The sequence below is a fragment of the Limulus polyphemus genome, unplaced genomic scaffold (assembly GCF_000517525.1).
Source record: "Limulus polyphemus unplaced genomic scaffold, Limulus_polyphemus-2.1.2 Scaffold1982, whole genome shotgun sequence".
Taxonomy (NCBI): domain Eukaryota; kingdom Metazoa; phylum Arthropoda; class Merostomata; order Xiphosura; family Limulidae; genus Limulus; species Limulus polyphemus.
In genome coordinates this window covers 47,544-61,309 of record NW_013667592.1, presented here as the reverse complement: position 1 = coordinate 61,309, position 13,766 = coordinate 47,544, and the positions used below count along the sequence as shown (strand labels likewise).

Below are 13,766 nucleotides of genomic sequence, written 5' to 3'. Positions count from 1 at the left end.
TATATATATATATATATACATATATATATATATACATATATATATATATATATATACATACATTATGGGACTAAGAGTGAAGACAAATATTAAATGTAGTGTCTACAAATAAATACATCATTTTTGTTACCTTAATAACATTAACAAAAGCTATCTATACAGTTAAAAAAAAAAATAGATTTTTTATTTGAATTGTTGACAGATCCTATTTCAACCTAACACAAAAATTTTTTTTTCATATCATGATAAAAATGTTTGTATGCAAAACAAATATAATTTCTATAATTTTAACTCACTCTCACGCAAATGTATGAAAAAGTTTTAAAAGCACCGGTTTCATTCCCATATTTCTACTAACTTACGTGCCAGCTAAAACAAAATATATCTCATCAACATCTCTACACGGTAGCATACATATCTTAAAGTGCAAATAACAACTGTGATACTTTTAGTGCTTAAATCTTTCACAAAACTGCTTATTTTCTAGTACAGAGATTCCCAACCTTTTCGTTCTTCTGTACCCTTTGGGCATTCTCTCCTAAAGTACTAATGGAGGGACGAGAGGTGCCCAGTTGGCTGATCCCTAGTTTATCAGTTGATTTATAACGAGGGTGTTCTATATTGCTTATGTTCTACTTTACTTATTGAAAACATGAGTTATAATGTAGCACAGCTATAACATCATAACGTTCACCATGATCACAACTTTTTTGTCTGAAGAGCATATATTTATGCGAACCACTTTGCTCTCTTTGTCTGACTAGATTAAAACATCATGCAAAGTGTAAACCGCAGTTATACTTTCAGACCCCTATGTACCCCCTGAGAAGTGCAAATGTACCCCACGTTGGGAATGTCAACTCTAGTAGAACTTAAAGTTTATCTGATATCAAAAAGTAATTTACCTGTGACTCAATCTGTCTCGATCATCTAGTGGCTGAATGAACCATTTTCCTAATCGGGTAAAGCCTCGAGAAAGAAGACATCTAACATATAGAAGATAATTGTAAGACTAAACATACAGCTGAAAAATGGCAATATGATGAAAACAAGTACAAAATTACTGCTCTACCTTTTCAACTGACAGACCATTTTATTAAGCATTTATCTTAGAAGTAACTTGACATAATTTTATATGAAAGTTTTAAAACCTACAGTAGTTTCTTTTTGTGATCTATATACCTGTTTGTTTTCATTCATCAAGAACATAATCAAACAATTCACAAAAGTTATAATTTTCCTATACTGAAAATATATTTCCAATAGGTACTTACTTCCACTCACATAAATAGCTATTCTCATCCAGTGCTGCCCTCTATATGCAAACAACTTTTTTTTGCATGTCACAAGCCTTGAGCTCCCATGTACCTTACAATAGACTAATTCATATGAGTCTTGCATGCAAATCCTCATGTAACAACCCTACACCAATATGAGTGGGACACACTCTCCTGATGCATGTTACTCCTTCTATTCGATTCTACTGAGTTTGGGCAGTAAATGGAAGCACAGTGGGGATGAAGAGTGAGAAATGTGAGAGAAGGTAGATATCTATCGTAAATATATTTTCAGTAGATGAAAGTTATAACTTCCGATACAGAACATTACCTCCACTCATATAAATAGCTAGAATCCCACATTGAATAGGAGTAGGGACCAGTTGGAGGGAGAGATGAGGATCACACCGTCAGTAAGTCAACTGCAATCAAAAAGCTGGCTACTGGGAACCAACACCCATATGAGGGTAAGAAAGAGGATCTTACCAAAGGCAAGTCAACTTCAGTCCAAAACCTAGCCATCTGGTGGGGTAGGAAAGAAGATCATACCATCTCAAGTTCATCAAACTGTAGGGGATCTCGTATCCCCCCCGATCTATAAATGGGACACATGATAGCAATGTGATAAATTGTTTGACCAATCCAGAAACCCGACATCCGAGCGATCGGTATAATAAAAATGTCTCTGTAATGTAAACTATCCCACTCAAAACCATTTCTACAGGAATCACCCCCCAGTGCAACAACATCCTCAATATAAGAAAAACATCGAGGGATAGCATAAGAGGAAGAACCATATTAATCTGCAAGTTCCACCACAATGACCCATAACACGGGTGGAGGAAACAAAAGTAAAATTGAAAGTAAGGAAACAGAGACACCTATATTATATGTGTGAGGACTTATGTTGATTGGTTCAACTTTGAATCCAAAACCCAGCCACTGGGAATCAACATCCATGTGGGGGAAGGATGAGGGATCCCAATCAAAGGGATGAACTGTAATTTTGACTGCTCACTCCAAAGCTACATCATTCTCTCAGATAATCTTGTGCAGAGATGAGGATAAGATTGGAGGACATCGTGTCATCTACACCAGCAGAACACCACTGCCCTACTCTCGAATGAATAGTTTAATCATTATTTTATCAGGATTATATATCATTATTACATTCAGGAGGATGCCTCTATGGTCAACCACCTCAGTGGCTTGGAAATGGAAATTGGTAAGGACTCCCATACTCTACTGAAAGAAAAAGGGGGAGGAAATGCGATGTAGAGTCCAGAGGAATTTCACCACCGGAGACAGTGCAATGGGTGACCACAAAAACCCTATTTTGAAAAGCAGACCATACCTTATTTATTCAATCAAAGGCATGGCAGGGATTGGCAGCTATTCCCTTCTGCTTTTCTCATGAAGTCCATGCAGATAGTGAGATATGAACGTATGTGGGGTAGTCCACATGACTGAGTGAAGAATTTCCTCTGAGGGATGATGGAGATGATACGTCAGGGAAAAGGTAAGGTGCCTGATCTGATGAGAAGACACCTGGAACAAATTACAGGAAGAAGAAGATAAGGAAGAATAAGCCAATCAAATTAAAAGCTGAATCCAATTGGTCAGGGTGGAAAGAGAAAAGTCACAAACAGAGGATGTCTGCACAAGGAATGAATAATAGGCAGAAACAGGCACAACAGAAGGAAGCCATGGAGCAACATAACAACAAAGAGCACGAACAGGACAGAGTTGCCTATCCGGATCTGACCAAAGATAAAGGTGGGAAATGGAAGGAGGAATTAACCTCCAGAGCTGCTGAGGTTTTGGGAAGGAAAGATCAATCTGGATAAAGGATAATATATGTTGAATGATATAGAGTACGTGAAATGTTGATGGCAAATAAATCCAAACAATGATGTCCACAAGGTAATAGGAGAAGGAAGTAAGTCTTAAGGGATAAGTGAAAAATTGAGTACAAGGACAGAGGTTCAAATGGAAGCAGTGAAGAACCACATTCACATCCCAATCTGGAAGAACTGCACGCTGAGGTGAAAATAGGGAAAAGGTGGGAGAGGTAAAACTTTACAGGATCTGGAACCCGTGATCGAGGAGACAGTACACCCCTGATCAAACAGCCAAGTGAGGAAATGCATAATATGATGAACAGTGGGTCGAGAAGGGTAAAACACTTGTCCCAAAGACAAACTGCAAGAAACATTCCACTTACATTGATAAACATCACTAGAGGAAGGGTGAATGGAACAAGCTAAAAAAAAGAAACGAGCGTGGCAGGACAAACCAGATATCCTTGCCATGGACAAGATAAGATAAAAAAAAAGCCGTGAAGATGAAGGACATGAAGGGCTGGATGAAATGTCTGTCACTGAGGTTGATGTAGAAAGGATGGAGTAAGAGGAAGAGGTAAAGGAGGGGCTGATTAGAACTAGAGCAGCTGCGGAAACCGTGGATGTGCCAGCCAGTACTGATCAATCAGAAAACTTGACACGGAGTGGCTTGGATGATCGAAATCACCCTGTGGAATAGACAGGTGGGAGGATAAACATACAGGTATTTGTTAGTCCAAAGTGGCCTGAACTCATCAACAGTCAAAGCCAGAGGATAAGGAACCAGAGATAAAAACACAGGTAATATGGTATTGAGGGAGGTGGCAAATGCATCCAGGTGAGGAGTACCCCACAGAAGGCATAACCACTCAAAAACATGAGGATCGATAAACTACTCTATTGGATAAACTTTGTCAGTACAGGAAAGACGATCCACAACAAGATTGAATGCACCCAGAACATGGCATGCAAGAATATGAATACTGAGTGTGTGGGCCCAAAAAAGGAGTTCCAAGGTTCAACCACAAAGGGAACGAAAATGCATGCTGCCTTGGTGATTGATATAAGCCACCACTATAGAATTGTCACAATAGATCATGACCGACAATTCCTGGCAAGATGTAGAAAGTGATCTAAAGCACGAGATACAGCCAGAAGCTCCAGGATGTTGATATGGTAAGATCTTTCCATTGGAGACCACTGACCCGAAGCTTCCTGCTAATCAACCCATGCCCCCCCCCCCAGACCTGAAAGGAAGCATGTGTGAAGATATGCAAATCTGGATAAGGGGGAGGAAGCAGAACACCAGTTGACATGTGAGCCTTGTCCAACCACCAATGCAAATCGCCTACAAGGGAAGGAGGAAGGGAAGTAGGAGCTTCCAATGGATCCTACACAAGATTCCATTGGTCATGCAGAGTCCACTGAACAGACCTCATATGTGCTTGACCAAAGAGGATAAGGGCTTCCATGAAAGACCACATCCCCAAAAGTGATAGAACCTCACAAGCTGTGAGAGAGGGAGCAGTTAAGGGTGTAAAGAACTGAAAATTCCATCAAAGAGAAAGTTTGGCCTGACTAAGATGAGTGTTGAAAAAGACACCTAAATGGACAAGATACTGGGTAGGTATAAGGAATAACTTCTCAAATTCGATTAACTAACCCACATGAGCTGCAGATGAGTATGATGGGTGAACTCCTGTTTGGAACCAACTAACAGAAGCCAGTTGTACATGTAATGATGAAAGCACAACCCCCAATCATGCAAATGTTGGGCGAAAGCCTTGATCACCTGACGAAAAACTTATGGAGCCTAAGCAAGCCAAAGGTCAGGGCACAAAATTGATTAACTACCCTGTGATGAACAAACTGAAGATAGCACCTCGACTGACAAGATATTGGAACATGCAGGTAAGCATTCATGATGTCTACTTTGGTCATCCACAAACCTGGAGAAAAAGCCCACCTGAGGGTGAGAAAAGACTCCATGGTAAATCAGGGAAAAACCAAAAATTGATTGTGGCAGGACATATCAATCAGAGCCACTTGTCTCTGGTTTTCTTAGGTACTACAAACATCCTGAATAAAAACCTGGAGAAGGATGACTGACAGGTTTGATGGCCTGCTGGGAGATAAGATCTTGTACCACCACAGACAGCCGTTGATTGTTGGTAGGATCCTGAGGAAATAGAAAAGACACAGGTATCCGAGACAAGGAAGGGAAAAGAAAATGGATGAGAAGTCCCTCAGATAATACCCAAATAGTCCACAGATCTGTGGGAAAAAGTCACTAAAGGGAGAAAAAAAAATTGTTACGTGAGACTCCACTGGGTAGACACTTGTACTGTTGGCAATGCGTCCATCTGCGTCGAATAAAATGACCAGATGAGGAACCCCTGGAGGTAGGAACAGGTAAGGGCTGGGAAGGAGCTGGATGGGGAACAGTAATAGGGGCATGTGTAGGCTTTGAATGAGACAAACGCTCCACCAAAGAAGAAAGGGTAGTTTGTTGTCCCACTGACTCCACATGGGATTCAAAAGTCTCAAGAATATTACTAAAAACACACTGGTGTACAAAAGGGGCCGTACGTAAGCCCCTGGAGATAAGTAGGCAGTAAATGAACTTGGGACAAAGCAGTATCCTTCCCCAGGAGATCCCTACAACATGTGTAAGGATAGAGCCAAACAAAACAAGCGTCCCACATTGGAAATAATCAGGGAGAGGCTATCCCTCGAAAACCCCTCAAGATCTCTGTGGATTGTCTCAGAAAGGAGGTGGATGGTATAAAAGTACCATAGGAGAGTCAATAGGGTAAGACAAAGGTTGGAAAATTGGGCTCAGAATAAACGAACAGGATGATCAGTGTCCGCTCCTCACACGGGCAAAATCGATTCTATCTGCTGAGAACCAAAGAAACAGACATTCAGCCTGATGGTAGACTAAGGCAAACTGATTCGAAGTTCACGGAGGGAGAGGCATGCTGGCACCATCAGCCATATGAGAAACAAAATACTCAGCATGAACCCAAATATCCAGGGAAGGGGAGATAAACCAAATTCTGAGATGAGGAGGTATCATGTAACAAAGGAGGACAGGGATGATACAAAATCAGGAAAATGGATAAAATAGAACAAACTTGAGAAATCATGTCTAAAAAAGCCATATCAGGCCTCGCTGATTCCACAGTAGGGAATCAGGAGGAGGAAAAAGGGTATCAAAATCCTTGTCAACCCGAACAAGTTTGACATGTTCAGAAGGAATAGGGGCAAGATCAGGAGAAGCAGGCTGACTCGTATAATGATCAATCTCACTGAGGATGACAGCCGATAAGTCCAGAGACAAGTCATCACCACTTGTAGCCTGTGTGAGTGAGCTAGTAGAAAATATTATCTCCGAAGTGGTAACCTGACCTTTGGGATACATTGTTTAACAATTAAAATCACACACAATCGTTTGATGATGAAAGAAAAAATAAAAAACTGGGAAAATAAGTTATCTGAAAAGTCATTAACTGCTGAAAAACAGAAGAAATTCACCTTGAATCACGAAGTTAAACAAAAGAAAAAACATGACTGATGTGCACTACAAAAACGTCTTGACACAAGTACTGCCAAACAAGAAGTGATAGTTTGGTAGAATCGAATAGAGGGAGTCACATGTGTCAGAAGAGTGTCACACACTACTTATTGGTGGAGGATTGTTGCATGATGATTTACATGCAAGATGCATTTGAACTAGTTGATTGTAAGGTACGTGGGAGTTCAAGGCTTGTGACATGCAAAAACATTTTATGCATATAGAGGGCAGCACTGAACTTGCTTTCTAATGGATGAAAATACACACTATAAGAAGATCAGTGGAATAGAAATACTATTATCCTGAAGTTGATATACTTAACCCAAGAATGCCAGTTTGAGGTCACTATGACCCCATACCACTTGGTGTTAATGATTGAAAATTTAATGCTGGCATTCTAGGATTAAATGGAAATATTACATTTCAAATACATATAAAACAGGTGAAACTTATAATGAAACCTGTTAGAAATTCTCTTGAATATCAAGTATCAGAAAATGCTTATTTACTCTTCAAAAGTTCCATGATAAATTTGAACAAAAGGTACACTAACTTGATAAAAATCTGTTTAACAAAGACGCAATGCTCTACCAACTGAACTCTGGAAATTCAAGATCAAAGAAGCAGCTCTCTGCTTTTACCACATAGTGTGTGCTCCCCCTCCCAATTTAATCAAGGCTCATACCTCAATCAAGCAAACACAGCAGCTTGATAACTTTAAACTGCAAATACTAAAGCTAACCATACGTAATAACATCCTAATTTCCATCCTACCCTTATAAATATTTCATTAATCACTGATCATATTTAACAGCCATAATAACACACTACTTCCTGACACTACAAATTACACTGTAATGAGCTTCCTTGAAGGACTGTAAGGCTAACCTTACACTACATATCTTGACAAGTGTTCCACAGGTCCTCTACTGTACACAAACTTTCACTTTCAAGAGATGTTTAAGCAGACCAAAAGACAAAATTTTATTGAACTGTATCAGTTCATGAATACAGCCACTGATGAAATTTAGTTGAATGAATGGTAACTGCCTGTTGTAGAAACACAAGTGCAGAGGACAACATTTCAAAAGTCTTCTGCCTTTCGTCTTCTGTGGTGTGGTATAAAAACCACCAAACTGTATACAGAAAACCCACCCACACAAACAGATTCCTATACTTCCTGTCCTATCATCCAACCTCAATAAAACGTGGTATAATCCAATGCCTAAACAAAAGAGCAGAAAACATTTGCAATAAGACATCCATTGAAACAGAATGCCAAAAGATCGTAGAGTGCTTTAGACAGACCAGTTACACACCTTTCTTCATCAAAAACTCTATGAAGAAGACCACAACAGAAAGAAAAGATCAGAAGAACACTACCACTTACATCCCCTATCTACAAAATATCAGTGAAAAACTCAAATGCACAGCCATGATATTCAACATAGATATCTAGTGGAAATCCTTCAAGACATTAAGATCCATTCTGGTGAAAAACAAACAGAAACCTACCAATGAGAAACATGAAAAACGTACGTTATGAAGTTCCATGTTCCTGCAATGAAACATTCAGTGGAGAAACGGAAAGAATAAAAGAACATAAAAACAGTACAAGACTCACGAAAACACAAAATTCAGCCATTGTAGAACACACCATGTCAACTGGACACAAAATAAACTGTGAAAACCTAGAATCATTGACTGTGCCAGATTCCTATGTAATAAGTCTGCTTTTGGCAGACTTGTAATTATACTTGAATGTTGGGAATAATGCAATAAATGTGTAATAGGAACAACTACATGACTGTTTTTTTCAGTTATACTATTATAACTATTTTAAATTATTTAAAATCCTGACATGAACAAAAACCTATATTAATGTTTTAGCAAATAAATAAATTTTAGAAAACTATCAATTAATATTTAAAATGAACTGGATCTAATGATCCAGATTTTGAGGAATCAACTACATAACCAATAAATTATCATCATCTAGACATTATGTTTTTTTACCTTTCGATTAAGTTGTGAAATGCCTTAAAAAGTAAGGTTCTACATTCATAAGACAGTCCATTCTCTAAGGATCCTGGGTCTCCTTCTGGAAGAAAAAAATAGCCGTGAAAGAATATAGTTACAATGCTTTATACATTTATAATCAGCCATGACATTTTTCTCTCTCTCATCAACAAAATTATGGGTTGTAAAAAAAAACACATTTATTACAATTAAGTACATCCTATTTTCTACTTCAGTGCACTAGTATGGAGGGCTTTGCATATTGTAAACAAAAACATTTTTTTTTACAGTGAACCCGATTTCCTAAGAAGGCCTAAAAAAATATGGTGAGGATCCAGTTATTCGGCCATCCCTGCAAGTTTCTGATGCAATGACAATGACTATATGGGATAACAGATCACTTAATTCATGCTGCGTCTCAAGTTTAGTTGATCCACTTGGCAGACACTGATTTTTTTACCTTCTCTTTGTTAACAAACTTAATCAAACTGCATGAAATTTAGTATAAGTTTATCAAACAGTATCTAGTTTCGACTTAGAAATGTTATATAATTTGATTTAGATTTTCTAGAATTCTAGACAGTGTTTTAAAAAAACGTTGTAAATATTTCCTTTCATCTTAGAATTTCAATCTTTTTTAACTGATTATCAGAAAATTTCAACTTCACTGATTTTCATTACCACATTTTTCTTACTATCAACCTATTAAAACACATCAGATCAGGCTAGGTAAAAATATTTTTGCTAACAATATTCTTGATCAAAGTTTATTTATATCTAATAAATATAGTTTATTTTGAATAAATAATGAAGTATTTCATTTAAACCTGTTGTTTAAATATGATAAATCTACCAATAATATTCAATAAATAAGGATTTCAGTTACTGGAATATTTTGCCATCACCAACCATATTTGTGAAACATAACTATTTGATGTACTGCTTTTAATATTTTAATTTAAGCTTCTGTATTGTTTTGTTAAGAAAGTTCTAGATTTGATGTAATGTGATGAGCACATCAAAGCTCGTGGAAATTTTTTTTTTTTTTTAACAATATACAAACCTCAGACTTATGCTCAATTCATTATCATGAACATACAGAACAATGGTTTGAACTTTTTCTGACTGTTCTCAACAAAGGAAGCGGTGACATCATCAAGATGGCAAAGGAAACATAATAATTCAACATGTGCTTAAAATATTTTGCCACAATGCAAGGTTTAGGCTGCATAGTTGTCTTAGAAATGTTGTATGAAAACAAAATTAACATTATAGTGTGTGTCTATAACACATTAATTGCACTCTTCATAAAAAAAAAACACACATCATAATATCTATTTCTGCATTCTATCTACCCTCTGTTTTTCAAGGTATATCCAGATCTACACAGTGTGTTTTTAGGCCATATGACAATGAATGAATACAGTGTAAAGAAAATATGCAAAACAAAAATTTACTAGAGTTACTGAGAATAAAGAAGTTAGAGAGGCAAGGAGTCAGAATAACTGGACACATGAAAACTTCAACTTCTTAATCACTGTGTCCAACAAATAACATTTACTCCAACTATAGTTTGTAAACAAACAAGATCCATCTGTTTTTGGCAAAATGTCTACCACAGTATTGTACTCAGAAAACAAAACAGCCTGAATTGTAAGCTTCACAAACAAGGGAGTTATTATATAAACAGAGCAAACAATGACAAGCTATTCATAACATTTTAATAAAAGAGGTTATAAAGCATGGTTTAATTTGAATTTTCTTTTGCTAAAGGACAAAATATTGAAGGGTTATTCATTTCTAGCTGACAAACTTAAAACTCAGAAGTAACACCTTTGTCACATTTGCAAAATTTGATTTCAGCAAATTAAAAAAATAAAATGTATTGACTTTATAACAGACGAAGCCACAATCAACGATTATAAGAGCGTCTAAATAAACAATGACAACGACGAATCTGATTCTTACACAGAAGAATGAGCAAATCTCTTCAACATATTAATTCTCCATATCCTCTATATCATTTCTTTCAAACTAATATTAATTTTCAACATCCTCTATACCATTTCTTTTAAACTAATATTAATTTTCCATATCCTCTATATCATTTCTTTCAAACTAATATTAATTCTCCATATCCTCCATACCACTTCTTTTAAACTAATATTAATTCTAAATATCTTCCATACCATTTCTTTTAAACTAATATTAATTCTCCATATCCCCTATACCATTACTTTTAAACTAATATTAATTATAAATATCCTCCATACCATTTCTTTTAAGCTAATATTAATTCTCCATATCCCCTATATCATTACTTTTAAACTAATAATAATTCTAGATATCCTCCATACCATTTTTTTTAAACTAATATTAATTCTCCATATCCTCTATACCACTTCTTTTAAACTAATAATAATTCTAAATACCCTCCATACAATTTTTTTTAAACTAAACTATTTCAGCTTTCATTTATTCTTTTACATAAATTTATCACAAGGTTCTACAAAATGAAAACACTATTTGTTTCCTAATGAGTTGCCAGAGTTCATATTAAAAAAGTGATTGTTATACTCAGACATTTTGATGTCTCTTATCTTTTTATTTTTATACAGATTTCATTAAGTAGGTCATTACAAGGTTTTACAAAATGAAGAAAATTTTTGTTTTGTAAAAAGCTGGCAAATTTTATAAATGGAAATTATGTTCATTCAAAAGTAGCTAGGAACATAAAACAATACATCTAATACAGCTACCATTAATTTGTTCTGTCATGTTATATACGTTTTAATTCACTTACAGGCAAAATCTAGAAGACACAGAAGAATCAGAGTATCTTATTCTTCTACCATCTGGCAAGTACAAAACAGTTTAAGGCATGGTAAGATATATTTATTTCCATTCAAGGACACATAACTCAGTTCCACTTGTGCTTACTATAACATGTGATAATAGATAATATGTTTCTCATATCTAGAACAGTCAAAAGAACATTCTTTTATTGCAAAAATGTTAAACATCTTTTTCCTTAATGCCAGCAGATATGCAGCTAAAGCTTTTGTAATGTATGTACATTTTCTTTTTTTTTATTCAAAGTACAATATTAAAAGGCAAGCTTAAATCTCTAATAAGAGTAAATAAATGCTGAGCTAAAACAGTTGCAGTAGTTCTGACACTATTAATTTGTGGCATACTGACACAGCATTAGCAGCTACATGTACATCACAACAAACCACGGTTAGTAAGAGGAGTTCAAATAATTATGCATGTCAGTTATAAGGAAAATTGGCATGTTATTTCTTAAGAAAATGTATTGAAGATTTAACTTGAACATGTAAATGTACAAAAGAATACTAAAAATGAGTGTAGCAACATCAGTCAATCCATCTTACGACTGTTTACACGTATAAATTTAAATTACAAAAAGGAAACATAGTTTTTAGGACAGCAGAACCATCTACTATTAACTCTTGGTCTTCTCTAATCAAACAGTGGAATTTGGCTTTCCCTTGTAATTTACCCACAGTTCCACAGTGGCAATGGGATTATAGCAAAACTACTAAGCTATTTTAAGCTACTGACCAAAGGGAAGGCAGCCAGTTAGCACCACTCTACCACTAATCAACCATGCTATTGGATTGACTGTCACTCTAATAACACACCCACAGCTTAAAGTGTGGATAATATCTTGTGGTATCACAGAGATTTACTCTAATACTAAGTATTTTAATAAACAATAGGACTTCCACATTAGAAGAAGGAAAACGACTGATAAATTCTGTTTCTAAACGGCTGATAGAAAGAAAAATATTACTTTTTGTTTTATAACTTAGTCAGTACATATTTTCTTTAAACACATCCTACTTTGACACTGATCTTTTTTATCAAAAAAAAAGTAAAATTCACACACATTGAACATATACTTTAGTATTTAAAAAATATAAAATAAACAAAACAGATTTCTTTAAGTTGATTTTAAACTATTCTTTCTTTAATTATTATTTTTATTATACTGAAAGTACAGTTATAAAATATAATCCGGAAAATTCAACAGTATTTTTTTTCCTTTAGTTATTAGTAACAAACATTACTTGATGGACAAGTTTTTTTTTTGCAAGGGTAGAAATATTAGAAAAATTAACATAAAACAGATTCTAAAAATTAGGTAGGCATTACAAAATTTTAAGGCACATACAAGAAAATTTTTCACAAAAACTAAGTGTCACAATAACACACAAACAATGTTAAGCTTTCAAATAATATTATAATTCAACCAGTACTAATAATTACAGATAGGATCATGTTTTTTTTTATTTCTGTCAAGATAAAATTTCTGCCTTAAATCTTTTATTCTAAATTTCGGGGAGGGGGTGGGGGGGTGTAGTAGCCAATATAATCACTAGAACCTTATATATGCTCACAAACCATTATATCTGTTATTTGGTCAGTAAAAATTAACAGTATTTCATACATTTAAATCATATGTATAATTTATCTTTTTTTTACAAAATCATAAAACACCTCCAAGTTAATTTTCTTTTACATTTAGATTTTTTTTTAAACATTTTTCACTGACAAATTACAAGACCCTATATTGCAATTTTTAACACGTTAGAAAGAAAAACATTTTCTACAGAAGTCTTAAATCACACATAATAGATGTATTTGAATGTAAAGCCGCTTATTTTAACCACTAACATTTCCAAAATAACCGTTTTCAAATATTGATTATTTCTTATAAAATTTAGACGGTATCTTCGAACGCAAATGAAAACGTAGCATAATACAAAACACGCGAAAGACTAGTTCTTTACTAGAGCAGAAAACTCGATCAATTTGTTTAAAAACTGATTCATGCCAAAATCAAGTACGCGTCTCTCGTGCAAAGAATGCACGTGTGTGAGAATCGAAACAGGCTGCTCGCGATTATCTATTCATCTTTTCAGTAAGGACACGTGCAGCAAGCGCGCAAGTCACCCGAAGTAAAGGCAGAGTGCTAAAGATAGCTTGGGACCCACTTTCTCTAATGAGATGGAACAAATAGCTGTT

General features: G+C 35.4%; 1 protein-coding gene across 1 annotated transcript in view; it reads right to left on the bottom strand.

The window, feature by feature from the left end:
* Nucleotides 1-13,766, bottom strand: part of LOC106465561 (mediator of RNA polymerase II transcription subunit 13-like) — a 73,431-nt gene that overhangs the window by 46,261 nt on the left and 13,404 nt on the right. The window contains exons 3-4 of the mRNA XM_013925789.2: nt 8,712-8,796; nt 906-986 (exon numbers count right to left, since the gene is read on the bottom strand). Of these exons, the coding sequence (XP_013781243.1) occupies nt 906-986; nt 8,712-8,796 (166 nt within the window). The remainder of the gene's footprint in view (nt 1-905; nt 987-8,711; nt 8,797-13,766) is intronic.